The 23,407-nt window shown below is 36.2% G+C and overlaps 1 protein-coding gene across 1 annotated transcript in view; it reads left to right on the top strand.

The window, feature by feature from the left end:
* SLC2A13 (solute carrier family 2 member 13) overlaps window positions 1-23,407 on the top strand; it is a 400,273-nt gene that overhangs the window by 154,816 nt on the left and 222,050 nt on the right. Inside the window, exon 4 of the mRNA XM_010366135.2 lies at window positions 22,965-23,073. Within this exon, the coding sequence (XP_010364437.1) occupies window positions 22,965-23,073 (109 nt within the window). The remainder of the gene's footprint in view (window positions 1-22,964; window positions 23,074-23,407) is intronic.

Here is a 23,407-nt window from a genome sequence, read left to right on the forward strand (position 1 = left end):
AATCTCTGAATCCCTGTAGGATATTCTTCATTTTTCATCAACAGAGACATTAGCCACTTAAAAAAAATTAGCTGAGAGAAACTGTTGACTACATTTTAAGTAACATCATTGAAGAAGTAAATGGCTTTGATTATTTTTAGAAAAGCAGTTTTTAGAAATTAGGAATAGAATATCTTCACCGGATATTAGTAATCCAGAACTTCTGCATTAAACCATCATAATTAATGGTAGTAATGCTTTTCTAAAAATTTACTTTGAGTATTGTATATTACACAATATTGTGTTCTAGTTTTAGTACCAGGAATTTACACTTAAGTGTGAAAACAAAAGTTAAATGAAAAACTTATTTGTATTTCCTTCTCTTTTATTAAACTCCTTGTTTATAGAAGATTGCACTTACTGTTGCTCTGTTATCATATTTTATAAACACTTTGTTAAAGAGATAGTGTGACTCTAAAGTACACGTTGGTTTCTTAACCAGTTAAGAAGAATTCTTCCATTTGGGGGAGATGGACTGTATTTTTGTGATGCTGCCATTTGTTGCTCAGAAAACTTCTACTGTATTTTTGTGATGCTGCTATTTGTTGCTCAGAAAACTTTTACTTTTATTAGAATTGCCTTGAGAGCCAGTTTTTGAGTCATAAAACGTTTCATTCACTGGCTCAACAAAAATGTATTGAAAGCTTACTTCTACCAGTTCTCTCTAGATGCCAGATATACTGCAGTGAGAAAGCCACATGGTTACTGAGCTCACAGAGCTTACAGTGTGGTGGGGGAGACATTAATGAAAACACACACATGAAATACATAGGCTTCTGAAGAAAAATTTTCATAAAGATAATAGTTTAGATAGGAGGGAAATGGGCATTTAGGGAAGGCATCTCTGGTAATGCCAGAGAAGGGTGAAGACTGTGAGCCAAGACCCTGAATTGAGCCACAGCTTGGCACAGCTCATTAATTTATAGGCATCTCTTCTTTTTGATCTCAAATGCTTTCACTCAACTGAATAAGCCATTTTATCAATAATGCTTGCCTCTGGATTACTACCAAAAGCCACCTTGATTAGCAGAGAGTGAAGATTTGTGACCACTGAGGATATTCAGAGTGTGTCACTGGCTCTGCAGATATTTCTAAAAGATTTTCAGTTATATTTTGAGCTGTAACAACATCAAGGAAATAATTTTGTAACCTCCCTCCCAAGATGACTTTGAAGGAAACATATTTATACATTCTGATGTGTTTTTTTCAGCCACATTATTTAATAACCATTCTTAATGTAATGAGAATAGAAAAGACTGTGCCTCTTCAGAGAGGCTCAGTCTACTGCTTTTCCTTCTTGAGAAAGTGAACACTGAGACAAAATAATCTCTGCAACAACAAAGGAAGTTCTGTTTAACTCAGTTGCTAATTCAATGGCTGAAAGAGATCAGAGAAACAGTTTGATATGTGGGAACATTAGAAACTTTGAGGGCTTTGGAGTCAGATAAACATTGACCTTACCACTCACTAACTCTTTGATCCTTGAAAAGTTACCGAGTCTCTCTGAGTCTTTGTTTGCTAATCTGCCCGATGGGATTAATAGTACAAACCTCTTAGGGAGCACTGCAGATTAATCTATATAGAGCCTGAATCTAGGAGGAACTGAATAAATATGAACTCATGCCTACCTTCCTCTTTCCAAACCCCTCATCCTTTTATCTGTTACCGTAGATGTCAAACTCTATGAAATCCAGTCATTTACCTTCAAGTACATATGTTGTTTTCATGCTTTCCTTCCTGATATATTTTAAAGTGAATTTTTAGGAAAACATTTCCGTGCATTGCATAAGATGGCAATGCTAGGGTTAGGGCTAAAGAAAGACAACGTCCTTGAGTTTTTCTACAGGTGGATTTCATTCTGTATCTTAACAATAAGGCCAGAAAGTGCCAAGAGATGTTAAGTGTCCAGAGAGTTGAAAGTTTTGGTTTGGGTTAGGTAGAAGGTATACAATGAAAAGATCTTATATAAAATATGTAATAAAGTCAGTTTGGTTCTCCACACACACGAAAATGACATACTGATGATTAAAAACTGAGACATAGCCAGGGGCAGCAGTTTCGCTCCTGTAACCCAAGATACTTGGGAGGCTGAAGCAGGAAGATTACTTGAGGTCAGGTGTTCAAGACCAACCTGAGCAACATAGTGAGACCCCAGTCTTTAAAAAAAATGAAGATTTAAAAATCGAAACATTGTTACAAGTGGGAAATACCAGAGGTAACATTAATGAAAATTATTCTAATTTCAAATGAATCGTGGAATTAATAAATGTGTTCATATATGGTCTACTTCAGCTAGAATACATCTCTCTTGTTCACAACACTGCGGTCATGAAGTCAACCCTTATGGCACTTACCATTGTCTGCTTTGGTAAGTGCCATGTACTGTTGTGTTTCTTGACATCAAGGACCATGTCTAATTTATCTTGGAGCCTACCATACAGAGTCCTGGTGCTGATGGTGAGTTGCATTTGACAGTAACTAAAAAGATGGTGGGATATGGAGAGGTTAAGTAACTTGCCTGTTCTAATTTTGGATGTTGTTTATGGGGGCAGCTATGTCCTTGAACTTGCTGTAGTGCTGTCATAATGGGTACCCCAGGTGCTTATCTAAGGGCGGGCTGTTTTCAGCCCCATTAGAAGAAAAGAAGATGAACTCCTGAGCAGAGCTGACACCATATGACAATTGTGCCTCCTCTGTGTTTCCAGTATCTGTATTGTGATGTCACTGTAGCAGTTATTATATTTGGACACTTAGCTTAGAATGGAGCACTCCTAGTCTGCTGTTTGTTAGTGCACATAACTATTTAGAATCTTCAACTTTAAGAATACGGTTTGATACTTATTTACAACTCAGGATTCATAAGCAAATATACATTATTGAATATTTGTATCCTTTGGCTCCTTAGAGTTGCTCCATCCATTTGTGATGCATGTTAATAGAAAGTGAAAAAAAAAATAGTTGCATTTAAAGAGCTACATCTGTTTTGTGCATGAGTCATCTGAAGTTTGGACAGCTATTTGATCAAATAAATAAATCTTCCTCCAGACAGGTGGCTTACTTGAATATGTCTAACTTATTTTCAGTTCCCTCTGGGAAATCTTACATTTAGCTGCAGTCTCTAAACTGTTTTATCTGCCAAGGATAAGCTGGTGATGTGAAGCTTTAATTAGAAATAATGGGGCTTGCCATGGAGAAATTTAGTGGCACAAATATGGCAAAAATTTAGGCATTGTCTAAGTCATCACTGAATAAACTTTATTACTTAAAAATAAACATATTTTTATGAGAATTCAGAATGTCTGAACTTAGAGTGTATGAATTTAGATTGTCTTAAAAGAATGTATGTAGTTAAAATACTTAGTTGGTCTACTATTAGGGAAGATAATTTTTTTTTTCACTTCCCTCCTTTGGCATTATTTTCTTCCTATTCCATAGCAAGTTAGCAAACTAAAATGTAAGTCAGGTGGTGGGGAGTGCTTTTAAAATTAGGATTATGCTTTAAAATTAGGATTTAACAGAAAGTAAGTATACATTTTGTCTGAAGTGAAATTTGTCCTTCACATCTATCTGTTGCATGTCTGTCTGTCTAAACTGAAGGTATTTGTTAAAAGCATCACCATAGTGAATAGTAATTCAGCCCTTTCCAGATCTAGCAAAAACATTTGCTCATGTGACATTAAAATATTGAAAAGAAAGAATACATGCCTTTTGATGCTAATAGGAGCTTTAAGATTTCTGAATGGAAAAGTACAATTTAGCTATAGTTTTATAATACATAAAAGTGCCTGAACACAAAACACTTGATTAATTCAAAATTTAAGAAATGTTGGCAATAGAAATGAATTTTGCCTCTAAGTTTTCTGTGAAAAATTATGTAAAAGGCTTACAGGAAAATGTAAGGTGTAAACATGTAAGGGGAGCAGGAGGATTATATTTCAAAATTCACAGGGTAAAACTTCTCAATTCGTTTACAGGCAATGGTATTCAGTGATACTCATCATTGCCCCATGCCATTTGTCTAGAATTGTATAAATTGCTATATAATATGGTGTTTTAATAATTTGAACATATCTTAACAATTTTGTAGTCTCAATGAAGCGCTTCAAAAGTGATAGTAGCTACTACAGGGACTAAGAAAACTTTTATAAACACTGTGATGCTTTAACAAAACGCAGTCATGTACCTGTAAATATCAGAACCGAGGAAAGGGAGCTAGCAGCTATTGAGTGTATGCCTTGTCCAGGCAGTATGCATGCATCATTTTGGTTTGTGTCATCATCCTGTTTATAAATGAGGACACTGAAAACAGCCAGGATGGTTAGCAAGAACATGGGTTGAGGGCAGATACGGCCTGCGCCCACTCTGTGCTGTTCATATGTATGTGGTGACTTTGGATAAGCTGTTGAACTGGGATTGCAGATGAATATATTGGTCAAGAGGAAGAGCTTTGGTGTAAGATTCTTGACTAAGTTCTAGCTGTAGTAGTTATCAGTTCTGGGATCTCTATAAACTTCATCTGTAAAACGGGAATGATAACACTAACCTCATATATTTGTTGTGAGAGTTAAACAAAGTATATAAAGAAGTTAACACAGTTTGTGGAAAATAGCAAGTGCTGATACATTGTCAGTGATGAAGATAATGCTGCTGCTGCTGCTACTGCTGCTGATAGGGATGGTAGTGCAGAGCTCTGACAGAAACTGAAGCATGCCTAATTCCAGAGCACATGCTTTTTCCACTAACTCTGGTCCTGGAAAAGATCAGACAGAATGGTATGGAAATGTGCCTTGAATCACAAGCAGTGGTCATTTTTGAAGTAGAAAAACTCTTTCCAAAAATATACAAATTATGGACCACTCTGCAGATGGAAATTAGAACCAAATGTGTGGAAATTAGAACCTACAAAGAGAAAAACAAGACAACAAATACATCCATACCTTGACCTCTGATAGCAGTAAGTGCTCTGAAGAAATGCAGCCTAAGTGGATAGATTTAACAGACAGGTGTTGAGGGAAAGATGACCCTAGTTGCTTAAGCAGCTGGGTGAATGGGGATTTATTTCATGAAAAGGGGAATGCTGAAGAAGAAGTGAGTAGCTGAGGAATCTGGAGTATTGTTTTGGCCAGTACAGTTTGAGATATCTGTTGTAAATTTCAATGCAGATTTGGAATAAGAAGTCAGATGTGTGACAATGGAGCTCAGAGGACAGGTTGGCATGACAGTGTTGATTTGGGAGTCATGAGATTGGAAAAGATCCATGAGGTACCCCTCTATGGGAAGAAGAGAAAGAATCTGGGCTCCGGGGCATTCCAAAGTTTGGATGCCAGGAAGCAAAGCTGAATCCAGAAAAGGAGACTGAACAGAGGCTTCCAGTGATAATAGAAGTAAAACCAAGAGAAAGTGGTTTCTGAAAGCCAGTGAAGGGAGTGTTTCAAGAAGGTGAAAGCCACTATTTCCAATGCTGCCCTTAGTTTAGGTGAGATGGCAGAGGCTTGATCATTGAATCTGCTTAGTGGAGGTAGTTGGAGAGCTTGACAAGAACAATTTCAACCATTTGTGGAGAGGAAATCCTGCTTAGAATGGAGTTGAGGAGATAGTAGAGGCAAGAAAGTGGAAATAAAAGGTAGCAAGACATTGATTGATTGATTGAGGTGGAGTTTTGCTCTTGTTGCCCAGGCTGGAGTGCAATGGTGTGATCTCGGCTCACCGCAGCCTCCACCCCCCAGGTTCAAGCAATTCTTCTGCCTCAGCCTCCTGAGTCTCTGGGATTACAGGCATGTGCCACCATGCCCGGCTAATTTTGTATTTTTAGTAGAGATGGGGTTTCTCCGTGTTAATCAGGCTGGTCTCGAACTCCCGACCTCAGGTGATCCACCTGCCTTGGCCTCCCAAAGTGCCGGGATTACAGGTGTGAGCCACTGCACCTGGCCTGTTACCGAGACTTTTAATTAGATTTTCTATAAACCAGGGCAGGAGAATAAGATATGAACTGGAGAATGATATGGGTTTTTTTAAAAGGTTGATTTTTCAGTTTTATTTTACTGTAGATGATGCTGCATCAATGTTCTATGCCGATGAAGAAGATCTAATAGATAGGGGTAACTGACATTGGGATTGAGGGAGAGATAATTAGTACAGGAGTGGTGTTATCCATAGGCTTAAAGGGTACAATCAACATCCAACATAGAGAGGTTGATCTTTTCATATTTAGGATGGCAGATGATATGGGCCAAGATACAGGGAGATTGCAGATTTGGTGGGAAGATGAATTAGTTTTCTTCTAATTGCTTCTGTTTCCTCAGTGAAATAAGAACTGAGGTCATTAGTAAGTGCAGTATGACAGATGAGTCATGTTAATTAACCATCATCTGCATAAACTGCATTCTTGGGCAGCAGGCTCTTGGGAGATCATTTCCCAATAGAGTTTTGCTTTGTGGGCTATGTTCCCTGCCCTACTTTGGCCATAAGTGCTGTTCCTGTGTTCCTGCCGCAGTGTGATTCTTAGAGATGACAACTGAGCCGTAAGGTGTAAATGAAAGATCCCCAATGAGGAGCCTACTTTATACCTTCATTTTTTCACTGTCAACTCTGAAAGGGTGTGTTTTATCAGATGGTAGTCTAAGAAGTAAAGCAGCAAAATCAATTTTTATGTGTGTGTATATTTGTGTGTGTGTGTGTGTGTGTATATATATATATATTTTTTTTTTCTTCTTTTTTAAACAGAGTCTCAATCCCTTCCCCAATCCCCCAGACTGGAGTGCAGTGGTGTGATCTCAGCTCACTACAACCTCCGCCTCCTGGGTTCAAGAGATTCTTTTGCCTCAGCCTCCTGAGTAGCTGGGATTACAGATACAAACCAACATTCCAAGCTAATATTTGTATTTTTAATAGAGATGGGGTTTTGCTATGTTGGCCAGGCTGGTCTTGAACTCCTGACCTCAGGTGATCCGCCCACTTCAGCCTCCCGAAGTGCTGGGATTATGGGCGTGAGCCATTGTGCCCAGCCACATTTTTATTTTTTCTTGTAGGCATATATGTTGTTCCAAACCCCTAATGTAAACTATATGGATTGTTAAAGAGTGGGTCAGAAGGTAATGGGAGGAAGGAACTACACTATGAATTTACTCCCTGTCATAAAGAAGTTATATTATAGAGCCTTTCATCCACCCAGAAATGCTGACATGACCCGAGCTGATTCTGAAATGATGGAAACAGTTTATGGTTAATAAACTTCTTGTACTTTTTGACAGGAAAGGTAATATTTCAAATTATTTTTTAGTGTTATACCTTAATAGAAATAAATGCTTATTAGGTGAAAAACATCTAAAGGAAATATTTTTAAAAAACAAATTATATTTTTTATTTAGTTCAGTAATCATTGAGCACTTACAGTAAGCTAAACTATGGGAATAAACAGTTGCATAATTACGAGTGATTCAGTGACTTTGATCTTGAATTTGTTGCGTACGTGTAGCTGTTCTACATTGTTTATTGGGTTGTATTTTGTCTTATTCCCAAAATGATTTTAGGAAACTTATGGAAGATACATTCAAAATGTAAATAAATGTAAATTATAAAATAGGAACTAAATAAAAATAGAAACATAATAACATGGGAAGTTAAGAATTAGAAGAGAAAATCAACACTAGGGGGAGAGCTAAAATAGATATTATTGGCCGTAAAGGCATAAACACTTGGTAAAGATTTGTTGCATATTTGATTCTGAGTTTCTTATCAGCCATACTGGAAAGAAAAATGCAGTCAGTTACATGATTCTTATTGTTCCCAAGGGGGAAAAAAGAGTCACTCAAGGGAAAAAATACTTGCACTGGCATCTGTGTAGTTTTTTTACATGAGTTTTCCTATAGGGCATACCCAGTGTGAGTGGTGAAAGTATTGATAGCCAATGTAATAATGTGACTTAGAAAGTTACTTCTTGAAGCATCAGGACCCTTATATTATTTTGGTGATCAAGAAAAAGATCAGAATTAGAGATGAAAATTGTGTGTGTGTGTGTGTGTGTGTGTGTGTGTGTGTGTGTGTGTGTATGTATGTTTTGTCTGTTTTTTAAAACCAAAAGATTGAATTTTGGAAGTAAAAGAGACAGGCCATAGGGGAATTACCTAAGGACTTGGGGTAAAATCTTGGAGATGGCCTGCATTAAGGGTAGCAGAAGAGAAGAATCCCATAAAGATTGCTGAAATGGAAGAAATGTTAGAGGAGGAACAAAATTCTGTAGTGTCAGAAAAGGCGAAGGTATCAATGAGTGTTTTAAAAAACAATCAGCCAAGGATATGAAATGTAAAGAGACCACTTCACTGTTGGTATTATCAATTCGAGTTTAATTAATGACTTTTTGAGAGGAGTTTCAATAGAATGAGAAAGGGCAGGCTTAGAAAGTAAAGTGTCAGAAATGGGAAAGTGTATATAGACCTCTTCTTTCAAGGAGTGTAGAGGTGACAGAATTGTAGGTTGGTAGACTTGGGATAGAGGGATTGATTGACAGGCAAGGAAGGGGAATAATAGTGTTCAAGATTCCAGAGGAGGGAGACCTAAGATGCTCAACATAGATGGGGTTCAGAGAAGAAAGAATCACTATTTTTGCTGAGCTACAAGGAAAAGACAAGCAGAAATACCGAGAAACTTTGTGTTGGAAAGGAGGTGATGTGGTTTGGCTGTCTCCATCCAAATCTCATCCTGAATTGTAGTTCCCATAATCCCCATGCGAGGGACGCAGTAGGAAGTAATTGAATCATGGAGGCAGTTACCTCCATGTTGTTCTCCTGATAGTGAGTTTTCACGAGCTCTGATGGTTTAATAAGGGGCTGCCCCGCACTACCCCACCCCACCCTTCACTCTGCATATCGCCTTGCTGCCACCATGTTAAGAAGGACATGTTTGCTTTCCCGTCTGCCTCAGTTTCCTGAGGCCTCCCAAGCCATGCTGAATGGTGAGTCAATTAAACCTCTTTCCTTTAGAAATTACCCAGTCTCAGGTATGTCTTTATTAGCAATATGAGAATAGACTAATACAGGAGGAAAGCTATTTGTATTGGATGGCTTCTGAAGTGGTTCAAGATTTTTGAGGTAATTTGCCAAGTGAGGTGAAATTATGTGTGGATAGGGAATCTGTTTAAGTCATGACTCTTCAGGTCAAAATACCGTGCTTAGAACATACCTTTTTGAGATTATGTAGATACCATTTTCTGCCTTTAAATATGTCAGTTCTTTGCTTTCTTAGAAATAATTTAGCTTGCCTTGCTTCCTTTACACCATCCAACTCCCACAGATGTGTTTCTTTCTCTTCTCCTTCCCTCCTTTCATTAAAAGGCCAAATGGATATATATGACAATGAAGTAAATGAGCTTTATACCAATAGGCTAAGTAGAGTATTTATGAGTAGTACTTTTTAGAAAAGTGCTAGGAAAATGGTTCTTCACTGTTTTCCTAAAACATTTATAGAAACTTGATGAATAATGAATGGGAATAATTTATAATAGCCACATACTTCACTCAAATAGAACACTTGGTTGGTTATACTCCTACACAGCAGTTACGTCATGGCTATATTTTACATAAGGAGTCATATATTTTTAATGTAAATGTTACTAAAATAGTTTCATTCAATAGAGTCATAGAATCTTGGTGTCTTAAGAGATCTAAGAGTACAAGATATCCCTGAGAGGCATTCAGCTAGACATTGCTTCACTTCTGCCTAAATTGTACATTCCAGTGATCTTGAGCCATGCTAAAATATAGCATAAATAAGTCATCAATAAGTTGAATAGCAAGACTAGGATCCTGTCTACATCTTGCTAATGAATATAATGCTAGACTTTTTATATATGCATAACATATAATCAATGAAAATATGTGGAAAGAAGTTTTATTTTACAGTTGAGTTTTGCAGTATAGTGGGAAGATTGCATTTTTAAAAGACAAAATAAGACTTAGCATTCAGAAAAAGTAGCTAGATCAAAGCAATTTCTAAGTAGAAACTCAAATTCCAGTCAGTATTTTAAATAGACACATCCTGACTCCCTTCACAGATTGCCACTGACCATATGGTAACTGCAGACATGCCTCAAAATAAAATAGCCATATGTAGATTTTCAAATACTGACCTCATCCCTAGAGAGCCATATTTATCTAGAAGAGCATCTCAAGCCATATCAAGTAGAATTATGGTTTGTGTCATGTTTGACGATTGGAAGAATCAGCCTAATGAAAAACAATCACAAGTTAAAAGCAAAATGCCAAGGAAAATAAGGTTAGATACACACAGACATTTAAAACAAAGGTATCTGGAGACGTGTCTTTCGAATTCTCCTTGCCCAGTCCTTATACACAGTAGTAAAACACATAAAAGTAGCCTTAAAATCTATCCAGTGCTATGGCCATCAGAATGGATTTAGGGGAATGCTTAAGGGCTGATCAATAGAAGTGCTTTTCATGCGTATTTCTTCTCAGACTAGCAGTCACTGGATGCAAATATTTTCTGTCTGTTGGATGTGCTAATCGAATACCAATATTATTTTTTTCTGATTTCTATTGTAAAATTTCTAGAGCAGAACATGTGGAACTCACTTCCATGGTTTCCTGCTGTTAATCGTTCTCTATTGAAATTCAGCCAGTTTTCCAGAACATTTTGCTTTGTGGGCATGTGTCTGTGAATTAAAAACATGGAAGAAGGAACAGAATTGTTGCAGGACTTTAGAACAAATGTATTTATATATTCAGTGGTACCTCACTTCGCTTACCAAAATAGGGGTGGAGAAGGGCAGAAAAGGGGATTCAGGAATTAAAGGTCTACATGTAATAAAAAGATTCTGTAATGGTGATCATTGTAACTATAAAACCTTTCTCTCTCACTCTGTATTTATATATTTATACATATACACACTTCTCTGTCTCTCTCTGCACACACATACCACACCTCTCTTATCTCTCTCTCTCTGTATATATATACACACATTTCTACATACACATGCATACATATTTTATATTTATATATGTGTGTGTATATCATATCATATATATATATATATATGAGAGAAAAAGATTTTAATGACCTCCTTGTGGACAGTCAAGCCCTGCTTTCCATAGGTGTAGTGTTATGCTAGCAGATCTCTCATGTCCAAGTTTTGTTTAAATCTGAGCACTCAGAGATATGCCAGTGCCTAAAATTAATAATGTTAATCATTCCTAAATGTTCTTTAAGAGCTTTTGTTTTCCTTTGCATTCCTTTTAATGTAGCAGTATTTCATTGGATTTGGTTCAGTGATTGTGTTTCAGACATAGTGATATATCGTAGGTTTGCCTTCAAATCAAATACAGTTGTGATCCTGAAGGAAATTACCCTCATAGGCCAAAAACTCTGAAAATTGTACTTACCCTAAAAGGTCACTGATATTTCTGAACTAATCTTTATAATACATGAATAAACCTAAACATTGTCTTTTACAAAGCAAGGCCTCTCGCTGGTGTATATCACTGGATATAAAAGTAGAAATACGTAAAATTTGTTTTTGAAGTGTAATTTTTGTTTCTTGGTACATAAATTAGATTACTTTATTCTAAGTCAGGTTTGTAAGTAGTTTTTAAAAGTCATTTGAACCTATTCAGATTACTAAGGCTCTTTCACTGTGTTATCTCATTTTGTACTCTTCAGTTTTGCTAAATGTAACAAGATGAGTCTTTAACAGAAAACCTTAAAATGTTTTCTGCAATAAAAAGATCAATTCTTCATAGAAATCCAATAGCATTGTAAAATTAAAACTAATGTTTCAGCTTAAAGTCCATAAACTTGCTTTTCAATATTAATTCATTTTTGGTATTGATCTCATAAGGGAGTGTTTAGTTACCAACTGCTTTAGGCCATAAAATGTTTTGGGGCAAAGAAAATTAAAGGGATTGTTTTGGTATTATGGTGCTCAACAGATTTTTCAGGAATAAATGAAACTGTGTTAGTTAGCTGACATCTTTTCTGTTATTCGAGTTGTATTTAATTGGAAAATATTGTATCTTGTCATTTATATCTGATCGTTTTATTGGATAATTTTTTTCTGAAAATTTGTAAAATAAGACAAGAAGACTAAATGGCTTATCTAATAATGTTTTTTTTCCCCCATAGAAATCTAGATTTTGACTCATACTTAGTGTGTAGATCAGCCTTTCCACTAAGGTTCTCAGAGGTGGCTGGCCTTCTTTACTAACTGAAAGCAGATTCAGCAGCCTCTCATAGCTTTCATGGAAAGAGTTTAATTGCTCAAGATAGCCTGTGTGTATGTCAGCCCTAAGAAGAGAGATTTGTTTTATTTATAGGCTATGATATAGGATATGATGGGATTGTCTTTGTGAGAAAAATAGATCCTAAGATCCAGCATTCACCTTGTGACTTCCAGGACCCTGTGCACCAACCTTCTTGCATATGGTGACCAAATTCATGTATGCACCTCCCTTGTAGGCTCTGTCAGTTATATTCATGACATGGTAAAGATAGCTTTAAATCTCAAGTGCCCTAGCATAGCTAAACAAATGGAAGATAGGTTATATGTCCTCCTCCTTTTCCCACAACATTTACATTCTTCCATAACCATTTATGCTTCTTACCTATTTTAGGAATGGTACCTTTATAATTAAGTGAAAGATGAGAGACTGGAAAATCCATACTTTGAATTAACTCTTCTCTTCCATGAACATAATGCTTTACTTCCTACTACATTTTGAAGAACTTAGTACTACCCTTTTTTATAGAACATCTTTACTCTCTCTTTATTTAATGACTACCACTGGTATTTTTTCATATGTAAATTCAGTGGTTTTTCTTTTTCCTTTTTTAGTGGTACAGGTAATAGAAGAATAGGGAAAGAAAGTTGAGGGCGGGACAAGAACTACTTTTAAATTGGAGAATACATTTACAGCTTCGTATATTCAGTTCATTTTATATATAGTTCTGGGATATTTTTGGAATAATTATGATTTTCTGAGAATCATGCTGACAGAAACATCATCTCTTTCTTTTAAGATGTTACATTTCAAGGTACCCCCTTATGTTTACAGTAGTCATACTTCTGGAATCTGGGGGACAACTGCAATTTTTTTTAAAGTTACTCTGCCCCAACATAAGATCATAGGCCATTTAATTCAGGCTGAGTTTTATTTTTTTGATACCTTTATTCATGATTACTGTTATATATAAAGCCAAATATAGCATGACTTATACATGGTTAGGTTTTCACCTTAATTCTCATTAGTACCTATTTGTTGAATGTCTGAATCTAAAAAGGGAACATGCTGATAGAATATTACTCAATATCCATATAAAACTTAAATATCTATACAAATGGACAGTTTCTTTAACCAAGCAAATGATTAATGTTTAGGAACATAGTTCATCTCAAAATGCTCTGATGTGATAGAGATTCAAGAATACTTGATTCTTGGGAACCTACATGTGGTCTAAAATGAAGGCAGGGGAATGGAATAATTCTGATTTATCTGTAGTTGTATGAATAGTCTGGCAGTAAATATCTTGATTGAACTTGATAGAACTGTCATTTATTATGGTAGCCTGTTGTCTAGGTCTTATTGATTTATCCCTAGTGGATTGTTAGTTGTCTGTGTAGGAGCGTTAACTATGAAAGAAAGAAATTATAAGTATAGAATGCATTTATTCTTTATGTTAATGAATCTATTTGAAATATTTTGTAGAATCTTAAATGTGAAGGGTAATTGTTTATTTGATTACAGAAAAGGAAAACCTATACAATATATTGGCTATTTTTAATGTAGAACTTTGAAATTGTATTCAGCTATGGAGAAATTCTACTAGAGAGCTTATGGATGAAATCATAGCATCAGTAGTTGAATTAATGTGGGATATACTTCTCATGTATTTCCACCTTTAGTTATGAAAACACCTGTAGCTCAGAGAAGGTAAGGAACCTGCATAACATCACACAGCTTCTAAATAGCCAAGAGAGAATCAAACCTGAGTTTCCCTGATTTGGAGTAATTGTGCTGTTCAACAGTGGGTATGGTTTTATAGTCTTTAGCAGATGCAAGTCATATATAATCTTTTTTTCCTTGCATATAATATCTATGGAAATACTGGGTAGGTGAGAAAACTTTATTATATCACTAAGAATGACAGCATATTGTAAAAATACTGCCAGAATACCATCAGTCAAGAGTGTCTGTCCTTTCATTTAAAAGTGGCTTTGTCTATAGACAGTGCTAACAATATAGCTATTTAAGAAAATTATATGGACATGGGGAAGGGAACAACACACACTGGAGCCTTCCTCGGGGTCAGGGGAAGGGAGAGCATCAGGATAAATAGCTAATGCATCTGGGGCTTAATGCCTAGGTGATGGGTTGATAGGTACAGCAAACCACCATGGCATGCATTTACCTGTGTAACAAGCCTGCATGTACTGCGCATGTATCCTGGAACTTAAAATTAAAAAAAAAAAAAAAGAAAATTATTTATTTAGAAAGGATACTTCCCCTTTTTAAATAAAAGTTTTCTAGAACAGTAATTCTTCGTAAGTTTTTCCTCAGCAACATATCACACTCCCATGACTGTTAAGAAGTCTGAAATTCCTTTAGTTGAGAATCGCTGAGGAATGCATTTTATGTCTGCTTCATTTATGTAGATACTTTTAACAGAGAAAATATCTTAGAATTTAGAAAGAATTCTTGATAGTAACAGAAATTGGTTTTTGAAAACAGTATTTTAGTAGGTATTAAGACCTGTAATCATCTCCTCTTCTAAGTAGATAAAAATCTTTACTTTAGCAACCTGGAATAATAATGACTAGATTAACACAGTCGTTGCATACTGGCCCTAATGTACCATGATCAGCTTACAAGCACACATCTATAGACAACTGGCCCATCACAACATCTTGGCAAATTGTTTGTCTTGGAGGATTTCAGAATGTATTGGCATAAATGCCAGACAGTGAAGGAATGATTGAACCACATGGGGTTGAATTTATCAATAGCAGCAGTCCATTCTTTCAGACAAAACATGTGCCAAGCACCAGCGTGTAATCACAAACAGCATCTGCTGCATATTGAAGAGGAAAACAGCATGGGTGTGCTCAGGATCTTAGTGGTAGTTTATAATTAATCACAACATTGTTTAGCAACTTGGAGTGTACTCAAATTGCTTCATCCTTGAGTTCTCAGTACCCATACTTGCTCTGGTATTTCTCTTTTTTTCTCTTCTTTCCTTCTTTTATTTCTCATATTCATCAAGTAAATATTTACTGAGTGGCCTCTATTTACACAATCCTGAACTAAGTACAGTGGAAAGTAAAATGATAAAATGGGCAAAGCCTGAACTACACACCTGACATAATCCAGCACAGAGATCATAATTCATTATGGAACAGAGATCAGGGACCTAGTCCACAAAACAAATTACCCAGGAGTGAGAGCCTAGTCCAGTCCTTCAGAATTGCAAGGATGGAATCCCAAGCAGAAGGAACATTGTCTAAGAGACAAAATTGTAACAATATGGGACTTCTTTGAGTAAAACCTATTACCCAAAGATCGCTGAAGCATTGCCTATTGGAGAAGAAGTAGTATGAAACAAATCTTCTCAGGTAGGCTGGGCAGGAGTGTCCCCTTCATGAAATAGGCCCTGATGGTTCTGTTATCAATGGTTTTGAACAGGTAAGTGGAGGGTTCAGTGGAGTACTTTAGCCGACAGGTGGCAGCAATGTGGAAGCATGATGGATTGGATTTGGTAGAGACTGGGGATGTTGAGACCACATATTAGGCTTTTTATTGAACACATAAGTAGTATGTGCCAAGAAGCTTATTACCTCTAATCCTCAAATGGAGAGTATTACTCTTAAGTCCATTTTACTGAATGGAGACTTACAGAATCTCACAGTGGCTACATGGTAGGGTGGTATGTTAACACTGGTCTGTGTGAACACTTTCCACAGCCGTGCACTGTCCTCTGGGAGAGGGATGCCAGACAACCAGGCAGTGGAAAGGCAGAGAGGTGCAGGTGCAGAACAGAAGAAATCTTTCCAATGTTTTATGGAAAGAAGTTAGGCACACATACATTAATTCTGATGAAAACTTAGCAATGTATTAGATTCAGGATATACGAAGAGAGAAGGAGCACTCAAAAGCCATGAATCTTGATTTACTTTGAAATTAGATAACACGGGGTAAAGAACAAGTTTGGGGTGAGAAATGAGGACTTCTGTTTTGTATGTACCTGAGTGGTGTACTTCTTGTGGGTCCTTCCTTATGCCTTAATCTCATAATACTGTTTATGTACCTCCATTGGAGCACTTAACGCCATTGTGGCGTAACGTGTTTTATTTTGGTCGATGACCCCATCCCGGTATTATGAGCTCCTCAAGGACTGGGCCTTCTCACGTTTCTGTCCCTAGCATGGAGTAAGTTCATGGGAAGTGCTTCAGGTATGAGAAGGAACTAGGGGATTCTTGGCGAGAGAGAAAGGAGAAATCAATGGAAGTCCAAGGAGGAGGAATGCTTAAAATGAATGTTGTGAGAACATGATTGGGAGCCAGTTAGAGATGAGTGAAAGGCTCCCCTGACAGCACGCAGGACCTGACATGCTGAATTTGTCCTAAAATGAGTATGGCTCATTTTTGTAATTATTCTAAAACAATGCTCAACTCCCTGGATGTGGAAATGGAGAAAGAGGTAGGCTGAAATGAGTGGCTTCAAGTAGATACCTCTAGAACTGAGGCTGGATATAGTGGCAGGTGGGACCATGAAAACGATGAAGAAAATGAAGTGGAGGAATTGCAGTCGTAAGGAGCACAGAGTATGTTTCTTACTATAGCTTGGAAGTGTTTTAGTTTTGTTTTGTGTTACTCCTACTGTTCATAAGTTGTTGATTTTTTATGCTAAGAAAAATCAGCTTATTTAAGTGGACATACAAAATATCTTGGCATTTGTGGCATGAACAAGATGTCGGCCCAAGTTCTGTCTCTAAACACTTAACTAGTTTGTGACCTTGAAAGAGTTATCGAATCCCTCTGCATTTAGTTTCCTCTTTTGTAAGATGGGGGTAGCAACACGTGCTCTCTCTGACTTCACAGGACTCTGATGATGATAGGAAATTGTTCATAAGGCAAGAAGAGTTATTGAAGTATTAGATAATTCATTGAGATTTGAGCAGATGCTTGATACTCTTGGTGATTGTGTGAGAATGGCCTCCTCTGGTTGCATTCAGGAAAGGACCGTGGTGTTGGGGGATCTTGCTGTGCTTGATTATAGCCCAATTATAGGGCCCTACATTGAGGAGTGGGGAGAATAATATTTGAAGCTGAGTGGTGATTATCTTGTTCCCAGTGAGGCCCCTGCTTTCTCCACAGAGGCAGCTTTACTTTGTCAGCAATGGGGAAACCTCCTACAGTTTGCATCTTGTAATCCATTAGTCACAAAGTGTTCCATTTTTTTCCTCCTTAACTTTTATTTAATACTAATACAAGGTAAAATTCATAAATAAAACAAAAAGAAAGGGAAGAATAAGAGCAAGGAAAACCTTGAAGAGATGTTAAGGGGGCTGCATCATTGGCAGTTCTCTTTCAGCAGTCTCACAGCAGACTTCATTACTCCAGTTTGATCAAATACTGTTGCTTCTAATAACCCCTTCATGTTCTTAAGGGAATATCATGCTCTTTGAATATTGAATTTTTTTTCTTATCATCCAGTTCACCATGTCAGCCTTCCTGACATCTAGAGTCTAGATTATTGGTGAAGCTTTTTCTTATTTTTGTTGTTAATTTTTAGCAGCTCTATTGAGGAATAACTTATATACAATAAAAAGCATGTATTTAAAGCATATAATTTTAGACATTGGCATATGTGAACACCATGAAACCACTGCCACTACCATGAAAGTGAACATATTGCTGCCTCCCCAAAAACTTCCCTTGGTGCCCCTTTGTAATTCCTCCCTTCACAGGCAACCATTGATCTGCTTTCTGTCAAGTTATTCGGACTTGGAGTTTTCTTTGGGGGAACATTTTAAACAAATTCAGTATTTTTAATAGCTTATAGGGCTGCCTACTCAGGCTATTTCTTCTTGAGTGAATTTGGAAGTTGTATCTTTTAGGGAATTTGTCTGTTGCATTGAAGATGTTGCATTTAATGGCATAAAGTTGTTCATGATACTCTTATTTTAATATCTGTCCTGAGTTCACCTCATTTACTCCTAATATTGGTCATTTCTGTTTCTGGCTTTTTCCTGGATAGTCTGTGCATTCGTTTTCTGTGGTTACTGTAACAGATTACTACAAATTTGGTAGCTTAAAGCAATAGACATTTATTTTCTCACAGTTGTGATGGCCAGGTGTCCACTCCTGTCCCATACCTCCTCCAGAGTCCCTAGAGGACAACCTCTTCCTTCCTTTTTCCAGCTTCTGGGGGCACCCATCATTCCTTGGCTTTTGGCTGCATAGGTCCAGTCACCGCATTTGTCTTCTTCACTTTTGTCTTGAATCTTCCTCAGCCTTCGCCTGATAAGGATACATGTGATTGCATTTAGGGACAACCTGGATAATCTAGGATTGTCTTGATCTCAAAATTTTTAACTTAATTATATCTACAAAGTTTATTTTTGACATCTAAAATAATACAGGTTTCAGGGATTAGGATGTGAATATGTTTTGAGGGACGCTTATTTAGCCTACCATAGTTTGGCATGAAGCTTATCAATTTTATTGGTCTTTACAAAAAACACTTTTGGTTTTATGGATTTTTCTCAACTATCTTCTTTTCTGTTTCATGGATTTCCATTTGGATCTGGAGTATTACTTTTAGCATGTGCATACTTTGGGTTTCATTTGTCTGTCTTTTTCTGGTTTCTGAAGGTTGAAGGTATCCTAAGAGGTTTCTTGCAGTAATTTTACCTGTTCTACTTTAGCTCCACTCCACAAATTTTTATAGGCTATGTGTTTAGATTTTTAGATTCTTTCAACTTTATATTCTTACTAATTTTCATAGAAATGTGTTATTTAGTTTCCAACTTGGGGGATGTTTTCCAGTCGTCTTTCAGTTACTGATTTCTATATTAATTTCATTATGATCAGGATATTCTTAGTATGACTTGAATTCTTTTAAAATTAGTTGAGACTGGTTTAGAGCTCAGAATAAAATCTACCTCAGGTAAATATTCTAAGACATTGACCATACAATTTAAGGATGCGTGTTTCCTGCTCTTATTTTGTGGAATGTGGTTTAAATGTCATTTATTAGGTCAAGTTTGTTGATAGTGTTGTTGGAGTCTTCTATATCCTTGGTGATTTTCAGGCTACTTGTTCTATCAGTTACTGAGAGTGATGAAATATGAGAGTACAGTTGTGGGTTTTTCAATTTCCCTTTGCTGTTGTGTCAGTTTTTCTTTCAAGTATTAATATTTTGAAGCTCTTAGTAAATGCATACATGTTTAGGATTGTTATATTCTCTTGAAGAATTGATTCCTTTATCTTTACAGATTGTATTTTCCTGTCTTTGTGCATGCCTGGTTATTTTTTATTGTATGTCCAAATTATAAAATTTTAATCTCGTTGTTGAGTTTTGTTCTGCGGTATCCCAGAACAAAATCATTAAGCTGCTTAAAAGCAGTTGAGTCTTGCTTTTATGCTGTTTTAGATGACATTCAAGTAATGTTTAATCTAGGACTAAACTTACACCATTACTAAGGTATATCCCTTCTGTATACTCTTTCTTATGCTTCAGATTTTTCACTCTGGTTGGTAGGAACAGGCACTATCCCCAGCCCTGTATGAGCTCCTGGAATTGATTTCTCTAATCCTCTCCAGTAGCTCTTGTCCCTGTCTTGGGTTGTTTCCTCACACACCTCCATTGATCAGCACTCATCTGAATACTCAAGGGAAATTCTGAAGATCTCCAGAGTTCTCTTCCTCCCTCTCTGAATCTATCCTCCCTGGTCCTGTGCCATCTGAACTCTAGCTCCCTTGGCATCCCTGTATCCTGAACTGCATCTTTTCAACTCACAGACAACCAATTCACAAAAGTGGCTGCCCTTATGGGACTGTCTTTTTCATCCCTGCTGCCGGAGCCTCTGCCACCTGGACAACCTTGTGCAAGTTACTTAGCAACTTGGTAGTATGAGGTGGTGTTCAGAATGAAGGAAGAGGGATGAGCTCATTTTGGGATCTTGAATCTGCTTCTTTACTATGTGTTGTATTTTAGGTCTTTTATTTCTAATCTAGTTGGTTAAAGGTTTTAGTTTTTATAATGTGAGAATTTCTGTGTTTGAAAGATAAACATTTGATATAAAATTAAATGTGAAATGTTTGTATGCACAAAACATTTTTCTCTGTCTTTTTTTTTTTTTTTAATTATACTTTAAGTTCTAGGGTACATGTGCATAACGTGCAGGTTTGTTACATATGTATACTTATGCCATGTTGGTGTGCTGCACCCATCAACTCGTCAGCACCCATCAATTCATCATTTATATCATGTATAACTCCCCAATGCAATCCCTCCCTCCTCCCCCCTCCCCCCTCCCCATGATAGGCCCCAGTGCGTGATGTTCCCCTTCCCGAGTCCAAGTGATCTCATTGTTCAGTTCCCACCTATGAGTGAGAACATGCGGTGTTTGGTTTTCTGTTCTTGTGATAGTTACAAAACATTTTTAATTCCAAAAGCAAAATAAATGTTTTAAGTAGAGCATGACATTTTAAATGTTCACTGATGAACATTCAGCCAATTAATATACTTGATTTTTTTCTTTTGCCTCATAGATTCTGTGATATAAAGATTAATGATGGTTTTCATTTGTAAAGGAAGTTTTACTGCCTAAAAAGCTAGGTTTATAATTTTAATGAAAGGAAATTCTTTAATTCTGTTTATGCATAATCAGATGTGCAGCTGCTGGGACCAAAATTTATCCATTAAAAAATCCAGTCTAATAAAGGAACTACCATCATTTATTTTTAACAGGAAATCCAAATCAGGAGAAAATATAAAATCCAGATTTTTTAAAACTAGGAAATATGTGATGTTTCTACAATAGCTTATCTCTTATTTTTATGGCAAGTCAAACTTTTGTCCTAATTTGTAATAATGTTCTGTATTTCTGTCCTCCAAAATCATTATTACCTAGCCTGACCATCAAATTATGAAACACTTTAATAGTGAAAGTAGATGCATCTCTCCAAAGATTATAATAGACTTCTTGCATTAGGAAAGATGAATTTCTCATCTGAGAAAGGACTTTTGTTTGTTTTTGTTTTGTTGTCATTTCAAAAAAAATCGTGGTATACAAGGTAAATGATATTATTTTTATCTGAAAGTTTTGATTAATGGAAAAAGGTAGTGCCTTGCTTATTTTGTGGCTCACTTGCAGGTATCTGTATTTGCAGATGAGTGTGTCTGTCTTTCAGGCAGCTGATCCAGATATATGTCAGCATTGTTACAATCAAACTCTCAAAATCCACCTGTTTCACACAATCTTTCTGATATATTAGGCTTTAATACTCCTTTGCTCAAATCTAAGGCAGTTTGACTTTTATAATACCCTCAGTCTGCTTTCTAAATGGATCGTCACTACATTTAGCTTTGAATGACCATCAACACTTCTCTAAATTAATCTATGCCCTCTCTTGCCATTTAGAAACAAAATCATTTGCAATAACTCAAGTTTTATGATTATACTCATATCCATGTAGGAATAGAATATTCTCACCCCTATAATATTTCGTTCTAATTAATGCCCTGGCTTGACATCTCATACTAACTTTTATTGCTGAGACAACATACATATTTTATTCCATCTTTGTGAACTTGAATATTAGATTTTCAAAAGATCCTGAAATAGTTAGACTTCTTTGGATTTTAATTTACCAGACTTGGTTTAGGGTTCATTAACAAAACTTGGACTCTAATTAAACAATTACCATCGCAGTGATCCCAGGCCATCTCTTCTAACAGCAGAAATACCGTAGGTCCTGGGAGTCAACTCTAGCTCCATAAGGACACCATGTAGAATGCCTCTTAAAGCTAAGGTGACATTGTAACTGGAACACTTATGAGGCTGGAGGGGCCACTTTTAGTAATCATGCCCTGACAACAGGCATCAATAAGGTTAGTCAAACTACTTAAGGACTCAGTGGTTCAGATCTACAGCTTTCCAGAATTGATCCAGAGTTCAAATAAAGACCAAGGTATCTCTGCCATTTTGAAAGTTCATTTGTATTTTAAAATAATCATTGATTGCCTCTTAGGGGACTATTCAAAATGTAGAAATACACACACACACACACACACACACACACACACACACACACACTCCTATAGATAATAGGTATTGTTTTATTAACTTTTTGGCAACTTTTATTAATAATCTCCATTGTAGCTGTAACCAAGACTGACATCATGCCCAAATTCTGTAACTTTATTAACATAATATGAATTTTGTTCTTTGTTGAATAGTTTTTAATGAATGCTTTTCTTACAGTTGATTAAAGCAATTTTGCCAGTGACTTTTAAGTAGTCCCACATGGATGGATTTTAAATAATACTTAATTGACAAGAAAGTTGTAGAACAAAGAAAGTAGTTAATCACTAGAGCTTGTAGGGCTTTAAGGAAGACTAATTTGACAGTTTTAGTTATATAGGTTTTCTAGTACCCATAACTTGCTTAAACTTAAATTCTCTCTTGTCACTTTTACAGTTCAAACTAAAAAAAAAAAAAAAAAAAAAAAAAACTATCTGTTTGCAAAATAAAATATTGTACCCAGATTTCTGTAACAATGGAGTTGTTTTGATTTAAAATGCCCAGTCATGTTGATTTCATGAATATTTGGGAAATTTTGTCCTATTGGGAATGATTACTATGAGAGCTAAAAATAATAGATATATTCTTTTTTTCTTTCTTTCTTAAAAAAGCTGGACCTGTGATCTGCAGAATGCTGAGTTATCCCCCAACTCGCCGAGCCTTAATTGTGGGTTGTGGACTACAAATGTTTCAGCAACTCTCAGGCATTAACACCATCATGTATGTATTTCTTTCTGGCTTTTTACTGAAAAGATTGTGAAAGGATTATTTTATGTGAAATAGTAAAAAGTATTTCATGTAAATACTAGACTCAGTGATTTATTCTGATTAAATGTATGGATTGTGCTTTTGGGAGATACTAACTTTACAATTTTTTAATTCCAGTAATTTGTAACTAGAAAAAGGTGATTTATTTTGTTTGTTATATTATTGGCTTTATTTGATTCCATAAAATGTCTCTTTTATGCCATCCAATACCTCCTTGTATTCTGAGCTTAAATATGTCATTTTTTATAAACCGTTTCCTGATGGTGGTTGGAAAGTAAAATGGAAG

Source organism: Rhinopithecus roxellana, chromosome 10 (assembly GCF_007565055.1).
Source record: "Rhinopithecus roxellana isolate Shanxi Qingling chromosome 10, ASM756505v1, whole genome shotgun sequence".
Taxonomy (NCBI): domain Eukaryota; kingdom Metazoa; phylum Chordata; class Mammalia; order Primates; family Cercopithecidae; genus Rhinopithecus; species Rhinopithecus roxellana.